At 59.2% G+C, this 19,044-nt stretch overlaps 1 protein-coding gene across 7 annotated transcripts in view; it reads right to left on the reverse strand.

The window, feature by feature from the left end:
- Positions 1 to 334: 334 nt before the first annotated feature.
- Positions 335 to 19,044, reverse strand: part of CXXC5 (CXXC finger protein 5) — a 34,879-nt gene continuing 16,169 nt past the window's right edge. For 3 of the 7 annotated variants that reach the window (XM_078067442.1, XM_036088863.2, XM_036088864.2), the window contains exons 2-4: positions 9,565 to 10,052; positions 2,972 to 4,040; positions 335 to 1,390 (exon numbers count right to left, since the gene is read on the reverse strand). In XM_078067442.1, the coding sequence (XP_077923568.1) occupies positions 1,346 to 1,390; positions 2,972 to 3,871 (945 nt within the window). In that variant the 5' untranslated portion in view covers positions 3,872 to 4,040; positions 9,565 to 10,052 and the 3' untranslated portion in view covers positions 335 to 1,345. Of the gene's footprint in view, positions 1,391 to 2,971; positions 4,044 to 9,564; positions 10,053 to 19,044 lie in introns of all 7 variants that reach the window. The other 4 variants (XM_078067443.1, XM_036088862.2, XM_036088865.2 and 1 more) reach the window with 2 other exon arrangements.

The following is a 19,044-nucleotide window of genomic DNA, read 5'->3' on the forward strand; positions in this document are numbered from 1 at the left end:
GGCCGGGCCCTGACGACAGTAGAGAAGGTGGCCCCAGGTGAGAGAAGGTCCCTGGAGGTCCGGGTTCTGAGGCAGAGGGTATAATCAGGCAGGCGAGAATGTTCCAGAACCAGCCATTTCCCGATTAACAGCACTTCCACCACGCCAGCCGGGCTGGCTGTTCCTGCTTGACCCCCCCCTTCAGGATCTGCCGGACCTGACTCCCCAAGAGATCCCGACTCTCAGTGTCCCTGGGCCATCCTTCTTCCTTCCCAGGGTGGCTCCACATCACCCCTGCCCAGCAACAGCCCCCAAGCCAGCCCCCCCAAACCGGAGAGCAAGAAGCCAGCGGTGCTTCGTGACACAAACATGCATTCGTTTTATTCACAAAACAGCCTGGTTTCCTAAAACAATACAAACAGCATGTTCATCAGCAGGAAGCTGGCCGTGGGCAAGGGGGCCCAGGCCGCAGGGCGCCCCCCCTCCCCGGGCACCCACACCCACCAGCAGGGGGCCACGCAAAGAAGCCCTTTCTTCTGTGGCCATGAGCAAGGCCAGAAAAAAAGGACTTATTTTCTCTAAGGGAAGTAGCCAGGATCGGAAATATCGAGACATGGGCTCCCCAGATCTCAATGGATAAAGGAACAGAACTTTCATTTTCGCAAAATCATCGTTGTCGGGGTGGGGGATCCCATTCTGGGGACCGCGAGTGCAGCGTGGGCGGCCCGGGCGCAGGGGTGGGGCGGCTGCTCCCTCCCCCTCTGTGAGCTCCTGGCCGCGGCTCGGCCCGCGGGGATGGGTGCAGGGGGGCTTCGCCGCGGCGCCATCAACATTCTCTTTATAAACGTGAGTGGATTCTCCAGGCAAACTATGCACTATTTCATGGTCGGAAAGAATCAAAGGAAGTTTAAATGAGGGTGGAGTTAAACTGTGCTAAATTACAGTAGTGCTTATTAGTAACTAGATTTCAAAAGGTTACAGAAAATTTACATTCTCTACACAAAAACTGCATCTCCCGCACAGACAACATTGACATCGACAACAGGAAGGAAACTGATTGTCCGTTCTTTGCCCAGGAAGTCTCGGTACTTTATAGATTCGTCTCTACCTCTTTTTTTGTTGTTGTTGTTGTTCTTCCGAAAAAGCAGTTAAAATTTTTTTTTCCTTTTTCTTTTTATACTAGGGACGTGGAGATGTTAAAACGACAACAAAAAATATATATATAAAAACAGGAATGAAATCTGTGAGAGAATATTTTTGGTTCTAAAGACGGGTGCATCCGTTTGTCTTCGCCCGAATCCCTTGCCGGAGACCACACGAGCAGTGACATTGCACGGAGAGGGCAAGCTTTGGGTTCCCGCCGCCGTCACTGAAACCACCGGAAGGCGGCTCCCGTCGGAAGCATCACCTTCTGAAGGCGGGGGCGGGAGACAAAAACAAGGAGAGAGTTCAGTCAGGGTCCGGCAGGGCCTGGTGCAAAGACGCTCCCCCGTGGATGGCCTCGTGGCGGAGGGACGGGCCTGGAGTAAAGGCAGCCACCCCGTGGAGTTCCTGCCATCCTGACCGGGCCAGAGAAGAAGCCTTGACCCGCGGGGCCGCTGCAGGGCCCGGAGCACCCCGAGGCCCCCTGAGCCACTGTGTCCGGGAACCCTCCTCCTTCCAAACAGGAAGACCCATTCCCCCGGTCCAGAGGCCACGCGCGCCAGGTGGCTGTGGTGCGTCTGGGGGCTGTGTGCGTGGTTCTGTCGAACGAGCGTGGCAGCGTGCGCACCGGCTGCCCGTGTGGATGTGCACCCCGAGCTGGGCTACGGTGGCTAATGCGTGTGCGGCTGGGGTGGGGACGAAGGAGACCGGCTGTGTTAAGAGGCTACGTCTATAGAAAGACTGTGGACTGGGCAGGGAGGGGTGTGTGCGTGTGTGTGTGTGTGTGTCTACAAGAGATGAGAGCGGGTGCCTTTGTGTGCATATAGGTGTGTTCTCTGGGCAGGAGAGCAGATATGTGAGGTTCGGGCCTTGGGGGTGGGGAGTAGCCATGGCTGGGATGTCATTATTGTTTTCCAACCATTCTGAACATTTGCGTCCAGCCCACTCATAGAGGGGCGGGGCCGGGGCCGGGACAGCAGGCTGAAAAGATGCTTTTGTACCAGGCCTGGCACCACCGCCAGGCTGCCACGGCTGGGGGCACAGGGACAAGCTCTGCCATGAGCGTGGAGAGAAAGCAGCATGGGAACCCTTCTGCCTGCTCTAAGCCCCTTCCTGTGCAGGCTGCCTTGGCCTAGACCATGCGGCTATGTGGTGATTTCCCCGGAAAGCCAATCATCCCAAAGTGGACAGGCCTGGTCTACACCCCAAGATCACAACCACCCCCTCACCCTAGGCCCATAGGACCCCTGGCCATTTACCTACACAGCCAGATTGACCTCGGGGCCCCAAGAAACCCCAAATCCGTCCACGAGATATCTAGACGCAGGGTTCTCCCAGGCCTCGGGGCAGGGCAGTGAGCACCGGGGCGGCCTTAGGGGAAAGGCTGGGCTCTGAAAGGGCGAGTGAGGGGCTTTACCCCTTAAAGCCACATGGTCCACAGGACAGAACCCCTCAGGCGGGACAAGGGAGAGCCCCAGAATCTTAGGGCACAGACTGGAAACTTTAGGATACGTCTGAAAGTCAGAAACTTGGGACCTCAATGGCTGGCCCAAAACTCCAGGAAGGGGTTCAGAATCCCTGGGCCTGGCCGGAAATGCGAGGCCCCCGCCTGGAACTCGATGCTTGCCTTGCGAACTACGACCTAATGAGATCTCAGGATGTGGCGCTGACTTTCTGGGCGGTGAACTGGTGTCTGGGAGCCTGCTCCAGAACCCCAGAGCCCAGGGATTGGCTGAGCAGCCCCCAGACACTGGCCCAGGTAGGAAAAGGAGGGTTGGGGGGGTGGGGGTGGGTTTGGACTGCCAGACAGACACAAGAGCCCACACACCTCCCTCTAAGGCGTCGTTACCTCCAGAGCAGCGGAAGGCTTCTTTTTGAGTTCCTCACATTTTCTGAATTTGCAAATCTGATGGCCAGTCTTTCGGTTCCTACAACTGCTGCACTGCTCGCAGTTGATGCGCCGCCGGCAGGGCGCGCACATGCCGCAGCGTTTCCGCTTCTTCTTGCCCGAGCTGATGGCCGAGGCCAGCTCTCCCTGCATGGGGTACTCGGCCAGGCCGGCCATGTGCAGCGCGCTCTCGGCCAGGAACACGCCCGCCGGGGTCATGATGAAGAGGCCCGGGTTGATGGGGAAGGCGCCCAGGTAGGGGAAGTCGGACTGGCCGTTGAGGGCCTCGGCGCCCGCCACGGCCTCCATGTCGGGCAGGCCGGCGCCCGCCTCGCTCATCAGCGGCAGGTGCTCCTGCACCACGCGCTTCAGCATCTCCGTGGACTGCGCGAACTGCTGCAGCGTCAGCTGTCCCTCGGCTGCCAGCTCCGTGGCCCGTTCCGCCTTGCTCAGCAGGCTGGCCACAGCACCACTTTTGTGCTTTGAGGTAGGGTTGCTTTTGTCCACGGCCATGGCCGCCGCCAGGTCGTGCCCATTGGCCAACAGGGAGGCGGCAGCCGCGGCGGCGGCAGCCTTTTCAGCAGACTCGCCGCCCATCATGCTGCCGCCGCCCCCGCCGCCGCCCCCGAAGGAAGAGTAGTGGGAGAGAGGGCGGGAGCGGCGCAGGCTCTTGTTGAGGGGTTCGCTGATGATGCCGCTCTTGTTCCGACGCTCGGGGGGCGGAGCATCATCCGCCACCGAGGCTGGCGCGGCCGTGGCCACCGCCGCGCTCTTGTCGGCCACTCCCGCCTTGGGGCCGCCGCCGCTGTTGCTGCTGCTACTGCCACCGCTGTCCTGGGGGCTACTGCCGAGGCTCGACATGGTGGGGCCGAGGCCCAGAGCCCACTGCTGGGGGCGGGGGGGGGGGGCTGCCAACCGCGGGGCGTCCACAGACGAGCACCGGCCCGGCTGCCCACAGCACAGATGCCTGGTGGGCCCTGCTGCTCAGGGCAGGCTCATGGTCAGGTGTCCACGGGGAAGGGTCTTCACTCTGCTGGGACAAGAGGGGACAGAGTCAGGGCGGCGGTAGACATCTCCTTCGCCCACATCACCACCACCACCACGACCAACAACGGTATCTCCGAAAGCCCGCTGTGACAACCGCAAGCCCTGCTGGGCACTTATTACGCGCCAGACCCAACACGGTTAGGTATTTTTTGTGTACTATTTTTTTTTTTAAGATTTTATTCATTTATTTGAGAGAGAGGGAAGATAGAAAGAGAGTGAGCAAGCACGAGTGGGGAGAGAGCAGAGGGAGAGGGACAAGCAGACAAGCAGACTGCGCTGAGCGTGGAGCCCGATGCGGGGCTCGATCCCACAACCCTGAGAGCATGACCTGAGCCAAAACCAAGAGTCGGACGCTTAACCGACTGAGCCACCCAGACGCCCCATTTGTACTATCTCAGTGAAGACTCACAAGCGCCCTTTGAAGTAGTGGCTAATAATTCTCTATTTTGTAGACGAGGAACGCAAGGTTTAGAAGACTTGACCATGGGTATACAGTTGCCGAGTGTCACGGTGGAGGCTCAGCCAGGGTCTGTAGAGCCCAGATCTCCGGCCAGTTCTGCCTGGGCTGGGGGGTAGGAAACAACTGAGATGTTTATTAACCTCGGAGGGTTACAGAGTCACATTCTGCTTCCTAATCTTCCTTCCCTGACCCATCTACAAAAGGATTTGGAACAGCCTCTGCAAAGCTTGAAGGTTTAGACCAGAAGTCTGGGAAGTTGGGATGCCTGGGTGGCTGAGCAGGGGCATCCGACTCGATTTCGGCTCAAAACGTGATCTCAGGATCGTGGGCTCCAGCCCTGCGTTGAGCTCTGCGCTCAGCGGGGTATCTGCTTGAGATTCTCTCCCTCTGCCCCTCCCCCTGCTTACACTCCTGTGAGTGCCCTCTCTCTAAATTAAAAAAATCTTAAAAAAAAAAAAAAGTCTGGGAAGCTGCTCCCAGACTCTCATTTGGCAATTCCTAATACATATGGATTATCTCAAGGCTCTGACAAGTCCTGCAGGGAAAGGAAACTGACTTAAAGAGGTTGCCAAATAGAGCACAGAATCCGTATTTCAAGGAGCATGTATCCCCCTGCTAGAGAGCAGGCAGCACTGTGCAGAGGATAAGCCTTCTCCTGTAAGAGTGGGAGAACAAACTGTGCACATATCAGCACACGCTTCCTCCTCACTCTCTCTCTCTTTTTAAAAGATTTTATTTATTTATTTGACAGCACAAGCAGGGGGGAGTGGCAGGCTGAGGGAGAGGGAGAAGCAGGCTCCCTACTGAGCAAGGAGCCCCATGCGGGGCTCGATCCCAGGACCCTGCAATCATGACCTGAGCTGAAGGCAGATGCTTAACCGACTGAGCCACCCAGGCGCCCCCTCTTCACTCTCAAACCACAGTCGTCATTACCTCAGACCCCACTCTTGTCTCTACTCAGGCCTCCCTGCTGTGCTCCGGCCTGGCTCCCAGATGGGTCTGGGATGAGGTCCCAGCGAGAGCCCAGAGCTGGGGTAGGCTGTGGGCAGGAGGGGCCTCTGGCTGGTGCAGGCTGGGACTGAGAGTGGGTGTGACCCTCCAGGGAACAGAGCCTGTTCTTCAGCCACATCCACATTTCTGAGGTGCCCTTCCTAGGACAGAGCCTGCTCCGCTCAAGCCCTAGGATCAAGGCTTATGAGCAGCCAGGCTCCTTGGCCAGGAGCTCTGGAAGGAACTGTCCAGAAGGAGTGGAATGGCAGTTTCCTCATCGGCCCTGGCTCTCTAGCATCCCTTCCTTGCCTGCCTGCCTGGCCCAGCAACCCCTGGGAGAGGGGTGGGAGGGAGGGCCCAGCCTGAGCAGCTGGTGGCTCAAGGGGGGGGCGCACATCTGGCCAGGCCTGTCCCGCCCGAGGCTTGGGGGCGGCACACATACATCTTTGTCCCCAGGCAACCCCACCATCCCCCAGTCACAGGACTCTGCCGGGCCTGGTCCCTGGTCCCAGGAGGTCATCTAGTCCAACCTTCTGCGCTTCCACAGGGGGAAACTGAGGCCCAAGCCGGCAGGGCCCCCTGCTCCGGGACTGCTAAGGAGTGGCCACAAGGAGGAGCGAGTGTAGGAGAGGGAAAAGCTCTGTCTCCTGAGTGAGGCAAAAATGGCAGGCATCAGCAGACAGCCAGACACTCCCTGCCTCTCCCCAGAGGGCAATGGCCCACGTACACTCCTTTCTAGTGAAGGCAGATGGGTGGCAAGGAAGAGCCGGGCAAGCTGGCAGATTCTACCAGGACAAACCCAGGAGGGCCTGGCAGGGTGTCCGGGCTGGGCTGGGGGTACCACAGAGGTCAGAGTTGTACTGAGAGGCAGGGATCGGGTACAACAGCCGTGTTCTGTCCCACCTGCTAAGAGCTAAGCCCAGGGTGGCTCTTCAGGCCCTCCCTCAGAAATTAGCACCCCTCTAGGCGGCAGTGACCCTGGCTCGGTGTCGGAGACTAGGGCCAGCGACCATATCAGCCCATCTGAGCTCAACTACCCTGCTCTGGAGCGCACGGTGCCAGCAGGCCCAGACATGGTGAGGGAAGAAGACAGGAGAAGGCAGGAGCCCTTGGGCTGGAGAGGTGGGGGAGAGGTGGGGAGGGGAGCAGTCCGCGCCCTAGCCCCCCTGTGTGTCCCCGCCTCTGCGGCCTGCTGGCTGGTGGCAGAAATCGATAGCTGCATTAACGCTGTTCTTGCTCTCCTCCCTCCCTCCCTCCTCCCAGCTCCAGGATCTGGCTCTGTGTGCAGGGCGGGCAGGTCAATTAGAAGTCAGCTCCCTCCAACACGGGCGGGCGTTCAGGGCTGGTGCTCTGGCTGAGTCTCTGCTTTTGTCTCCATCCTGAGTCTCGTCATAGGGACCAAACCTCATGTTCTGTTCATCTCTGGCCCCTTCTTTGAATCTCTCTAACCTTTTCTTTCTTTTTTTTTTTTTGTCCTTCCTCAGGGACTTCCCTCTCCGAGCCCCCCAGCTATGGAGCAGAGGACAGGATATGTCATCAAACAGGTGCCGCAGGCAGAAGAACACTGTTTGTCAGCCACAGAAACTGAAGGTGGGGAGTACACAAGGGGGACTGGCACCCAGGTTAACTCTGTCCTCAAACCCCAGAGTGGGCAGATACCAACATCTAGTTAGTCCCCAAGGCCCGGTCTCTAAGCTTGTTCAAAATCTGCCCCTATACCTGGCTCATCTCCTTTAGACCCTGGGAAAAGCTGATGCCCTGGTCCCAGTGGACCACGGACCACAGGGCTTGTCTGCCCTCCTCATGGCAGGGGAGGACGTAAGACCTTCTCCCAGGCCCCAGCCCTCTACTGCAAGGCACACAGCAACCCCCTCGCAGGCCAGGAAGGGCCTGGCAGTGCCCAGGCAGCAGGGGAGGAGCTGGGGCTGCGTTGAAGCGGAGCGGGAATGAGCGGGAGGGAAAGCTGGCGGGCAGGCGGGCGGCGGCGGGCGCATCCATCATCGGCCCTGCCAGGAACGCATCCAGCCCCCAAAAAGAAATACTGCGCCTGAGGAGGGACAACAAAGGGCTCCGTTTCATCAGCAATGCGGAGCCAGCGCCCCGCCGCCCCGCCAGCCGCGGTCAGCCCACAAAGGACCCCTTTGTCCATGCAGGAGCCGGGCCGGCCGGGAGCTGGGACCAGGGGCTGACGGGCGGGGACAGAGCCCAGAGGGAGGGGGGTGGGGGGGAACCAGTCCTGGAGAGCTGGGGGGCAGAGGGGGACACGGGGGGGCAGAAGAACAGAGTACAGGTGGTGCAGATAGAGGATCATGAGACAGAACTCGAGGGGGCGGGTCAGAGAAAGAGGGACTTGGAGAGGACAGGGCAAAGGGTCAAGGTTAGAGAACAGAGCCTCATGGGAAGCAGAAAACAGAGGGACCGGGCTCAGAGAGATCCAAGGCTCCTAGCCCAGCTCGGAGACTTGAGGTTCTGACAGACACGGAAACAGCGCTGAGGAGAATCCTAGACTCAGGGACCTGGGGACCAAGAGAAAGCAGTTGGACATGCAGAGCCCATGGCTCTAAGAGGGAGGCAGGGGGTGGGTGGACCCCAGCCCACTCTGGCCCACGGCAGGGGAAGTAGAGATTGCTAGGGAGGAGCCTGAGGGTCAGCGGGTTCTTGGCCTCAGGGCCTGGCCATGGGACCCAACCTCCTATGGGCTCTAGCTCACAGGCTAAGCTGGGAAGGCAGGAAGTCAAAGCTGGGGCCACTCTCCTGACACTGGGACCATCCCCCTGCCTCTCCTCCCAGGCTCTAGCTAGCCCCAGAAGACACAGACCCACCCCTCTCCAACCAGCTCCCAGCACCAAGTGACGCTCAGGGTCCCTTAACTTACTAACCCTATCAGTCAGCATTTATTGAGCACCGACTGGATCTCAGGTTCTGTGCTCCTAAGCTTTACATGGAAACCAGGGAAATAGAAACTATTAAGCAGTTTCAGGGATGAGGAAATTGATGCTCAAAGAGGATCAAACTGTCAGGTCAAGGTCAAATGACTGGCTAGAATTTGAACCCAGAGCCCAAGTGTGTCACCCTGCTGTGTGACCACCTTTGCTCTACCTACGCAACTGACAAAGTAGCCCAGGGCAAGGTGACCCAGCCGTCCCAAGGCTGCCCCCACCCCCCCAGGGTTGTTACCGTGCCTGTCACCTTTATGTGGATTGGGGGGGGCGAGCTGTCACAGACCCCAGGGAGTGTCTTCACCTGGGGGACTTGGGGATGCCCAGGCAGGAACCCAGAATGCTGGGCCGGTGACATCATAATGCCAGCCGACAATGAGGTCACCAGAGGTGATGGTAATGCCCTCACTCCCACCCTGAGCCCCAGGGGAGCCAAGATTCACCCCCAGACAGAGCCTGAGCCCTTCGGGCCAGACAGCAGTGGGGGCAGGGGCCCCGGTGGGAGTGATGGTGCCCTCTGCACACAGACACACACACAGGTGGCCCACAGTGAGATATTCTAGAAGTTCAGTTGCACACATCCCCCTCCCGTTTCCCCAACAGCTGCCCCATGCCCGGGGGTACCGGGGAGACAGCGCAGGATCCGGACTCGGCACTGCCCTGGAGGAGTACACAGGTGCTGGGCCCATGGTCCCATGAACCAGTATGAAATGAGAGCGGGAAGGTGACCAAGTGGAGCACTGGGGGCCTTTCTGGAGGAGGAACTGCTAGCCTGTGAGTTAAAGATGAGGAGTGGTTACCAAAGGGGACATGAGCCTGAAACGGTTCTTAAGAAAAGGGGAAGAGGGGCGCCCGGCCGGCTCAGTCGGTAGAGCACGCGACTCCTGATCTCGGGGTGGCGGGTTTGAGCCCCACGCTGAGGGCAGAGTTTACTTAAAAAAAAAAAAATGGGGAAGAGGGTGTGAGGTATGGTCGTGAGGCTGGCAGGGTCCCAACTGGGCAGGGCACTGGGGCCAAGGGTAGGATTTTTTTCAAACAGCTTTACTGAGGCATGGTTTACACACTATAAAATTTACCCATTTGTAAGTGTACAATTCAGTGATTTTTAATAAGCTTACAGAGTCGTGCCACACCACCACCGCTGCCAGGCCAGAGTCTGAGCAAGGCGCCGTCCCTCTCTTGCTCCTTTGCTGGCTAGAACAAACTTCCAGCCGTCCTTCCTGCTTGAGGGAAGGCTTCCTGGAGGAGGGTGCATTCTGGCGGGGCCTTGAGGAGCCCGAGCCACTGGCCCAGCAGGGCACACCATTCCGCCATCGTCTGGGCGGGCCAACACTGCCGACTTGCACACTCCAGCTCTTCACACTCTTCCCCACACTCCCCTGTGCACTCCTGACATCCCTGTTACATCCTCTTCACGCCCCTCCACCCACGTTGGTGGCTGGTCTTCCTGGCCTCCAAGGGAGGTGAGATGGACAGACAGACGGATGGTGGGCAAGCCAGTGGTGGCGAAGCGAACAGACCACAGGCTCTGGTGCTGAGCGGAGCTGAGGCTGAGCCAGCGGGGGGCAGGGGGTGGGGGCGTCGTCTCTGATTTCCATGATTCAGCCTAGGGAGTTTCCAGAAGAAAAAAAAGCTCCACTCAGGCCCAAGGCGATGCACACGGAGACACTGGTCTTGGAAGCTGGGAGAAAGGCAGCCCTCGCCCGAGAGCACAGGGCACGTACCAGCCACAGACGAACACACACACACAAGCACACACCCCTGCTGACACCCAGCAGATGGCCCGGGGCAGGGCATGCCCTCAGCACCACTAGACTCTCCGCAAGACAGAACAGGGGGCTGGAGTCCTATTTCCCTGACCCTCTTAGACCCCTCCACCTAAGGCAGGCACAACCCCGTTGCCTGAAGAATGAAATATGCTGAAGAAAACCCTAGGAGTCCATGGGGCTCTATTCTCCCTTACAGAGCTCCCAAAAAACAGTTGGAGGAGGGGGTCAGCCCATTCCATGGAAAGGAACACTGAGGGCCCAGGCAGGAGGCATGCCCTGACCTGGGGTTCTAGGGAGTGATCTCAGACACCTCTGATAAAGACAAAGGCTTCCTCACCAGGCACCTCCTTCAGGCCAGGTTCCCTCCCTACAAGAGTCAAAGGATCAGGAGGGCCCTTTCCTCTGTGTGACCTTGGCATATGGTCTCTGAGTCTATTTCTCTATCTGCAACATGGAGCCAGGAGGATAAGAGTTACTATGTTAAGGAAGGAGGACTTCCTGTGCGCCAGACGCTATATGCTTTGTCTCAATGAGTCTTCCTACATACCTTCTGAAGGAAGATGATTATTGGCCCATTTAGAGCAAGCAATTCGATAAGCAGTTGAGATGCAGGGAAAACGGATGCCCTCTCTATTGGGGACCCTCTGGATCTAGACTAACATTTCCCGAAGTAATGTCTGAGCTGACATCAACCTGGGGTCAGAGCCACACACTGACTTAGGACCTCCCTCCCGGTGGACAGTGCAGGAAGGTTAGCTCAGAGATAATTGGGCCAAGGAACTAGAGGGGGATCTGTCCTTTTAGGGCTTGCGTGTGAGGAGCAAGGGTGTTAACAGGACCATCCAGGGGACTAGAATCCTAACGTCTAGGTTTGTGGCTCCATCCTGTCTCTTCCTGTTGATTTGACCGTGCCCTTCCCCTACAATGAGTCTCAGTTTCCCATCTATAAAATGGAGAATGGTTCTCACTTCTTACCCCAAACTGTAGATCCCTGAGGGGGTCCATGAGGAAAAAAGTAGAGAGACACAGGAAAAAAAGACTCCAGATAGTGACCCCCTCCCACCCTCCAAATCCCAGAGGACCTGAATCTGCCCATGAAGTGATCTGCAGACAGGGAAACTGAAGTCTGGAGAGAAGGTTCTGAACAGGTCCTAGGGTTGAGACCCTGTGAGGCTTACTGGGGAGAGGAGCATCTAGCTCCTTCCCAATGCTACCATCTCCCCAGAAGAAATGATGATAGCAGACCCTCATAACACACACTCACTCTACCAGTATGGCGCTAAGCACTTTACACACATTTTCTCACTGAATTTTTTCTGTAACTCTTTAACTAGTATTGTCACCCATTTACAGATGAGGCCACTGAGACTCAGGGAAGTAAAGTCACCTGCATAAGGTCACAAGGTCAATAAGCAGCAAAGCCAGGATTTGAAACCAGCTCTGTGTGACTCCAAGGCCTGGCTCTCCAACACTGGCCAAGGGCTCTGAGGGACATGGAAAGGAGCGCTTATGGCGGGAGGCTGAGGACCAGTTCAGCCCAGCCTAGGGGTCCTGGGGTGAGGGGGAGTGGCTCTCAGGCTCTGGGCAAAACACGTGAAGGCACTGCTGCAGAAGTGTGCAGCTGTACCCTAAGGCCCAGGAAAAGACAGGGGAAGGGGCTGCGGGTGGGCCGGACGGGCCAGGCTGGGCCAGAGCTCCGGGCATTCCGGCGGCCTCCGCAGGAAGCAGAATGGGACGGAAACCGGCTCCTGCCTCCTCCCCCAGAATCCTGTGGGCAGCCCAGCCGGGCCGCACAGAGGCCCTCTTTGTGCCTGCCCCAACCCGCCACCCGCGGCTGGCCCAGGGTTTTGAGTTTCCTGGGGGGGTGGGGGCCCTGTCACTGCTAAACCTCCAGCTACCTCCCCCTCTCAAGGGTGGCCACAGCAGTCCACAGCTGGTGGAGGAAGTGAGTGGATGGCCAGGGCTACCCCAGAGACTCTGGGGGGCCCGGAGTCTGCCCACGTCTCATACCCCCAACACTTACACACCTTAATTGGGGGCTGGCGGCGGGCAGGGACCCAGGGAGAACCCGAGAGGCCATCCCCCTGAGCCGGCCTCTCTGCCAGAAGCCACGTGTCCACCTGATGTACCTGGAACCCCCCATCTCACTCCATCTTGGTAACTGGGCCCAGGCTGGTGTACATGGAGAGGCTGTCCAGGATGGTAGGGCAGTCTGTCTGTCGTCCACCATTTCCCACTCTCCAGGGGCTCCCTGGACACAGAGAGCACATCGAGGGGGAGGCCTCAGGCTCACTTCAGCATGTCAGGGACAAAAGCCTCTTGGGTGGTATAAATGTGCTCAAGGAACACTGGGCCGCAGGGAGTGAGCTCTGGCTGGAGTGCGTATCGTGAAGAGTAGCACCACAGACCGGGAGGACTGCGTGTGTTCACCTAGAAGGTGCGTCATACCGTACATGCTACACGCATGAGTGTGTGTGCGTGTGTGTGTGTCTGGGGGTGGGGGCTGTGCGTGCGCCCAAGTGTATGTGCACAGACTCAGATGGCACCCTGTGGGTTTGAACACTGATGTCTACACAGGGCTTATATGCCAGTGTCGGTGAAGGTCTTTGTGTGACCCCCTTGTGTGTACACGTGGAGTGTGTGCTATCTACATTCCCGGATGTAAGCACACGCCTGAGTGCGCACGTGTGCGCGCTACAGTGGTTTACACGATGGCTGGATGGCTGTGGGTTCTTCTGGTCCGTGAGCGTCAACACACTGTTGCCACGTGTATACGAGGGGGGTGCGTGTGTGTGCGCGTGCACGCACGTGCGCACACACTGTGAGTTGTATCAGGGCTTCGGGGGGTTCTGAGGTGTGAGTGTGGGGCCCAACCGGGATGCGGACGGTGCAGACAGGAACTGATGCCAGGTGCTGGGGCCCCTAGGGAAACAGGAAGCTGCCCACAGGTGTGCCTGCGCCGTGGTGGGGGCTGGGCTCCACCCACGTTCAGTTTGTCCCCCTGAGAAACCAAGCCGGGGTTCCAGTAGCCGAAAGCCCGTCCCAGCCACGAGGGAGGCACCTTCCTTGCCTGTGTGCTGTTCAAGACGGAACAGCTCTGACCAGCATCTACCCGCCCCGCCTGGCCTGAGCATGGAAAAAACTGGAAAACAAAAGCCCCCAGACCGCAGGCACTCCCTGCAGAGGCGTGGGGGAAGCAGGCAAGAGGCAGGAGGCTGAGGAGGAAGGAGGGAGGTGTCGCCGCAGCCCCGGAACACAAAAATAATGAGGCGAGAGGGGCCATGGGGCCGAGCCGGCTGGTTCCGGAGTCGCTATCTGACCTTGACAGATGCCACAGCTGGGCGCCGGGGAGAGGAGCCACGGTGCAGCACAACACCCCCCACCCCCTGCCACCTCCCCCAGGCCAGGTCGATGGACGTCCAGGCGGGGGCCCCAGCCACAGGCAGCCACCCCACCAGGTGGGAGAAGGGAGGCCTCAGAGTGCGTCCCAGCTGGGGGGGGTGGCGGTGGGAGGGCACAGAGGCGAGGGAGTGGGGGCAGGGCGCGGCGGGGCCCGGGAGGCAGCAGTGCGGTCTCCTGAGGGCACCGTGGCCTTCAGGTGTGGCCGTGTGTGAGACACACAGAGCGTGCTGTTGTGCTTGTGTAGCTGCGAGGCTGAGTGTGCGTGCGGGAGGGAAGCAGAGTGTGACTGTGTGTGTGACAGAGACAAAGATCATACTTGTGTGTCCTTGGGGTCACACGAGGCTGGAGAGTCAGGCTGAGGTCCCTGAAATGGGTGTGGCCACACCACTCAGGGGTGGGCACCGATCCCTCCCCTGCCCCCTTCCAGAGCCACAGCTGTCCTGGAGGGTGCAAGCCATGCTGGGGCCAAAGGGGCCAAAGGAGGGAAGGAGGACAAAGAGAGCCACAGCCCCCCCCCCCCCCGCAACCAAGTTGTCACATGCGGATGGAGCCGAGCCGGCCCTGCGGCCCTCCCTGGCCTACTCTCCCTCCCATGGTGGTGGTGGTCCTGGGCATCAGTGGCGGACACCGGGCTGGGCACCATGACTCCGGGGACCCCCATGAGGGGCTGGGTGTGAGCTGCGGGAGGGGATGCTGGGCTGGAGGCGGATTAACAATTCCGAGCACTGGCTGCATAATTAAAAAATCATTACAGGCGGGCGGGCAGAGCCGAGTGTGAGCTCACGCTCAGAGCAGGCGGGGACACTGCCATGGCGCTCCCCCTCCCACTGCCTCCCCGAGGAAAAAATCCCACCTGCTAATATAATTATGGAAAAACACAAGCACAGAAATTTGGTTTCAGCAAACAACGTGCCTGAGTGCCCGGGGCCTGCCTGGCCCATCAGCACAGTGAGCAGGCCGGCCGCTCGTGCCCAGAGCTCATGGCAGTGAGGCAGGCCCTGCTGGGTCCATACTCCAGACCCTGACCTCCACCCTCTCCCAGCTCACGAGAGACGGGAGTAGGGGCATGGCGAGCCCAGTTCCTCAAATCCCAAATCCAGGAGAAAACTGGTCAGTCCTGATAGTTTACAAGCAGGGAAACTAAGGCTAAGGAATCTGCATAAGGTCACTGTGTTCCTGACAAAGCGGAGGAGGAACCGGATTCCGCCGCCCCGGTGCAACAACCCCTCAGGAGCTCAGTACCCCCCCCCCACCCCTTCCCCTGCATCTCCCAGCTTCCCTCTCTCATCAGCCACCCCCCCCCCCCAACCTCCGGCTCCTTCCATTCGGTGAGTGGCTCTCTCTCCCTGAGACTGAACGGGACTGTCTGACCGTGTGCCCCGGCCCGCCCCAGAGCTGCCCCCCTCCCCTGGACCCCACCGTGGGGGCGTGGGGGCGCCCCAGCCTCCCCGTTCGGGGACAGGGCGTCCTGGGCTCGTCTGGGTTAAGCCAGGCGAGCAGAGCTGGCTCCCGCCCCGAGAAGCGCGGCCAGCTCTGGGGCACAGGCCCCAGGACGGCAGGAACAGCCGCCATCACCTCGGGCCTGGAGCGGGCGGCGGGCGGCGCGGGGAGGGGAGCCGGGCCTAATTAGTCGGCCTGGGACCCGGGCGGGCGCCGGGGCGGCAGACGCCGCAGCCAGAGCCGCGCAGGCACGTCGGCGGCCGGCCGGGAGGCGGCGGGGAGCCGAGAGGACGCGGCGCCCTGAGACGCGGTGGGACAGGCGGCCTGGGAAGGACCGGGCCGAGGAGATTCCGCACCGAGCGGGCCTGCCTCCCCTCGTTCCTCGGGGCCACCAGGCGCAGCAATTAGAGGCTTTCAAAGTTTGTCCTTAATTGGTTTCATTTTTGCCTCATAAATGATTCATGGCCCCGGAGGTCTGCCAGGCGTGGGGGGAGTGGCAGGGGAAATTTGGGGAGGCTTTTGCCTGGAGCCAGGCCCCCTACCTGAGGCTGGGGAGGGGATGAGAGGGGCTGGGGAAGCCTTGGGCAGGTGGGATCCTCCAGCAAAAATAAAAACCCAGGCCCTCTCCTTGGGGCACTAATTAGAAACTGCAACTCCTTCTCTGCAGACCAAGCTCTGTGTCCAGGCCCAGAGCCACTGCAGCTGCTGGGGCCCTGGGAGCATGAATAATAATGTAATGATAACACAGTAACAGTGTCAACAATAATAATAACCATGGCAAACACTTAAGAAGTTCTTACTAAGAAGTTCCAGGCATGGAACTAAGAACAGATGCGTTCTTTGAACCACTCTCCCACCCCCAAGCACCACCTGGGAGAAGTACCAAGACCCCCCATTTTACAGATGGAGAAACTGAGGCTGGGAGAAATTAAGGTCTGCCCTCTGACACTGTGATGCCAGAACTCCTCACTCCCCGCTCTCAGGAGCGCAGGGCTCAAGGCTGGAGAGTGGGAACGCTGCCTGCCAGGTGGATCTGGAGCTGCAGGCCCCCGTGAAGTCGGGGAAGGTGCTGAGGCCTGCAGGAAGACCCCGGGATGCACCAGCAGCCCCCCACCCCCCTGGGCCAGATTACCTCTGCCCCTCAAAGGCTGTGTTGGTCTTGGCTAAGCGATGTCCTCACAGGGCCTTAACTAGTCTATCTGTAAAATAGGAACACAGGAGCCCTATGAGCCCCGTCGAGGGCTAACTGTGCTGGGCATGGGAGACACAGAGATGCCATGGACCCCCCCCCCCTCAGGGAGCTCCCAGTCTAGGGGACAAATGGACAGACACACACGCAGAAGGGTTTAACAGCCTGGACAGGGCCCTGAGCACTCAGCCTATGGCCTAATGTGCTGGAGGGCAGTACCACAGAGCTTCTTGGAGGTGAGGTGGGCAGAAAAAGCTTCTTCCTTCTGACCCTATACCCAGCTTACACGGGAGGCTCCGGGAATGGGTGTGGCCTGCTTAAACCCAAGCCTAGAGTCAGGCCTTGAAGAAATTCAGAACTACAGACCACATCGGAGTGATGTGCGATGCAGAGTGCCCAGCTCATCCTGCCCTATGATGGTCACTTTTATTCTGAAAAACTATCAGAGGTGACGCTTACACAATTAACTGCAGGGCCCACTGGGACCCTGGGGACGTCCTGAGGGAATGTGCTAGACCAATCTGGGAGTGAATGCTGTACGGAATGACTCCCCCTAGAGGGCCCCAGGGCTCTGGGCCGCTAGCTGTTGGCTTTTGGGGGCCTCACAAGTATCACCTCCTCTCAAGTCCTCTAGCTCCTCTGCCCCAACTCTACATGCACCAGACTCCCCTCCAAAAACCTGCTGGCCTTCTCAGGCCCTGGCGCCAGCCCCGTCCCGCGCCAGCCCCGTCCCATTGGCTCCCCGCTCTCCCACTCAGCCTGGTACCAAGGCCAGACACTTCAAGTGATGATACCTCCTTGTGCCTCACCACAGCCCTCTGAGTGGCTTATGTGATCATCCCCATTTCCCAGATGAGGAAAACGTCTCAGAAAAGCTAAGGTACCTGCCTAACGCCGCACAGCTTGAAGGAACCCAGGTCCAAACCTCTTGAAAGCCCATGTTCCTCCCCTTGCTGGCCTCCCGCAGGTCAGTATCCCTGACGTGTCCTATGGGGATCCATAGGGCTTCCATTTTCCCTGTTTTATAGATGGCCACCTCTTGCCCCAGTCCTGACCCTTCCTCAGTCTGGATAAAGCCTGTGCAGAGCCCACACTCCTCCAGACGCTAGAACTTGGTCAGACTCTTGTGGTCAGGGGCCCTGCCGGGAGGTCCTAGCAATGGGGTCCCTATGTGCCAGGGGAGCCCTGGCTCAGCCAGCTGGACGCACAGGGCAACACAAATGTCTGACGGTAGGGCTGGGGGAGGAGGCACAATGGTACCAGGGGCGCCAGGGCTGGGGGGCTGGCCACGTTCTCTGGCCCTCTCCTTTGGGAACAGAGTCCACTTTAAGGCCCCTATCACCCACACCTGGGACGGGGCTGCCTGTGGGAGCGTTCCTCCCCTGGGAAGAAGCCTAAGCTTTATACACCCCCTACAGCACCCTGCTGGAGGACAGAGCTGAAGAGGTGGGCAAGTCATATCCTCTCTGGGCCTCAGTTGCTTTATCTGCACAATGGACCTATACTGTCCCTTGAACCCTTTGGGTAGAAGTTTAGAGGTTTCGAAAAAAGGGATTTGTAAGAAGTGGACACACCATTCAGCTGTCTGCGCTGGCTGCGGGCACTTGAGCCACCGGAGTTGGTATACAGAAGCCTGCCAATGGCTTGTTGAACATGCTAACAAGGGGCTGAGTTCTCAGGATGCCCAAGTGCATCTCGCTGGCCCAGCCAACAAACACTTTCCAGGTGCCTACTCTGAGGCAGGGTACCAGTCCGCCTCTTCGTCCTCGCTGTGCCTCTGCCTGGTCCACCGCGACCGCCCAACCAGGTCACTGGGGTCCCCCCCCCCCAGTCTGCCCAGGAAGCGGCGTCTCAGGCGGGTCAGCACTGACGTCATTAGGACTGGCTGGGCGTGGAGCCTGCCACCTCCGGAACCACCAATTAATTAACTTTTTCAAATTAATTTCCCAAGCAAAATTCCATAATTACATCTATCTCCATCAGGCCGCACTGGGCAGGCAAGAGGACCCCGCAATGAGATCGGATGTGGGGTGAGGGATGACCACACCAGCCCCAGGACCAGGGCAGGGAGGTGCTGGGGGTTGGGTTTCACCCCAGCAAAGCAATTGCCTGATGTCCTTATGAATGCCGTCTGGAAGGGGAGAGAGCTGAGAAGTCAGAGCCCACCCGACCCCACCCCCCAGTCAGAAGGTGGGGGGGGCTCAGGGAGACTCATGCCTGCCCAGCTCATCCTGCTGCCCCCATCCCCCACCCCGTGCCCCCAAACCACGGTGGGTCTTGGCAGGGCCCGGCAGCAGCACAGGCACTGCGAGGCTGAGAAGGCCGCGGCTGCAGCGTTCTAATTTCCCAAAGGGGCTGAGATTAATTAGCTCACACACAGGCGCAGAGAGGGAGAGCAGAGTGGGAGCAGGGGCGGGGAGCACCAGGCGAGGAACTGGCTGGCGCCCCTCCCTGCCCGCCCGGCAGGCAGGCGGCCTTGACAGCCTGGGTGCTCTGAAGGTCAGTGGCCAAGCCGGCTGAGCCAGCAGACTGGCGCTGTCTCCTTCCCAGAATCCCCGAGGACCGAGGTACCAAGAGGACAGCTCAGGGTGTATGTGGGGGTTCCACTGTCACCACCATCAGCGGAGTCTGTGCCAAGTGCTCTGTCTACACGATCTTGTTTTATCCCCACAGGAGCCCAAAGAGGTAAGCACCATGGTCCACCCATCTCACAGATGAGGACACTGATTCTCAGAGCGGAGTGGGGCAGTAAGTGTGGATGGTGGAGGGGAGACTAAAAAATCCAGGCTGGCCCAACT

This window comes from Halichoerus grypus, chromosome 2, assembly GCF_964656455.1.
Source record: "Halichoerus grypus chromosome 2, mHalGry1.hap1.1, whole genome shotgun sequence".
NCBI lineage: Eukaryota > Metazoa > Chordata > Mammalia > Carnivora > Phocidae > Halichoerus > Halichoerus grypus.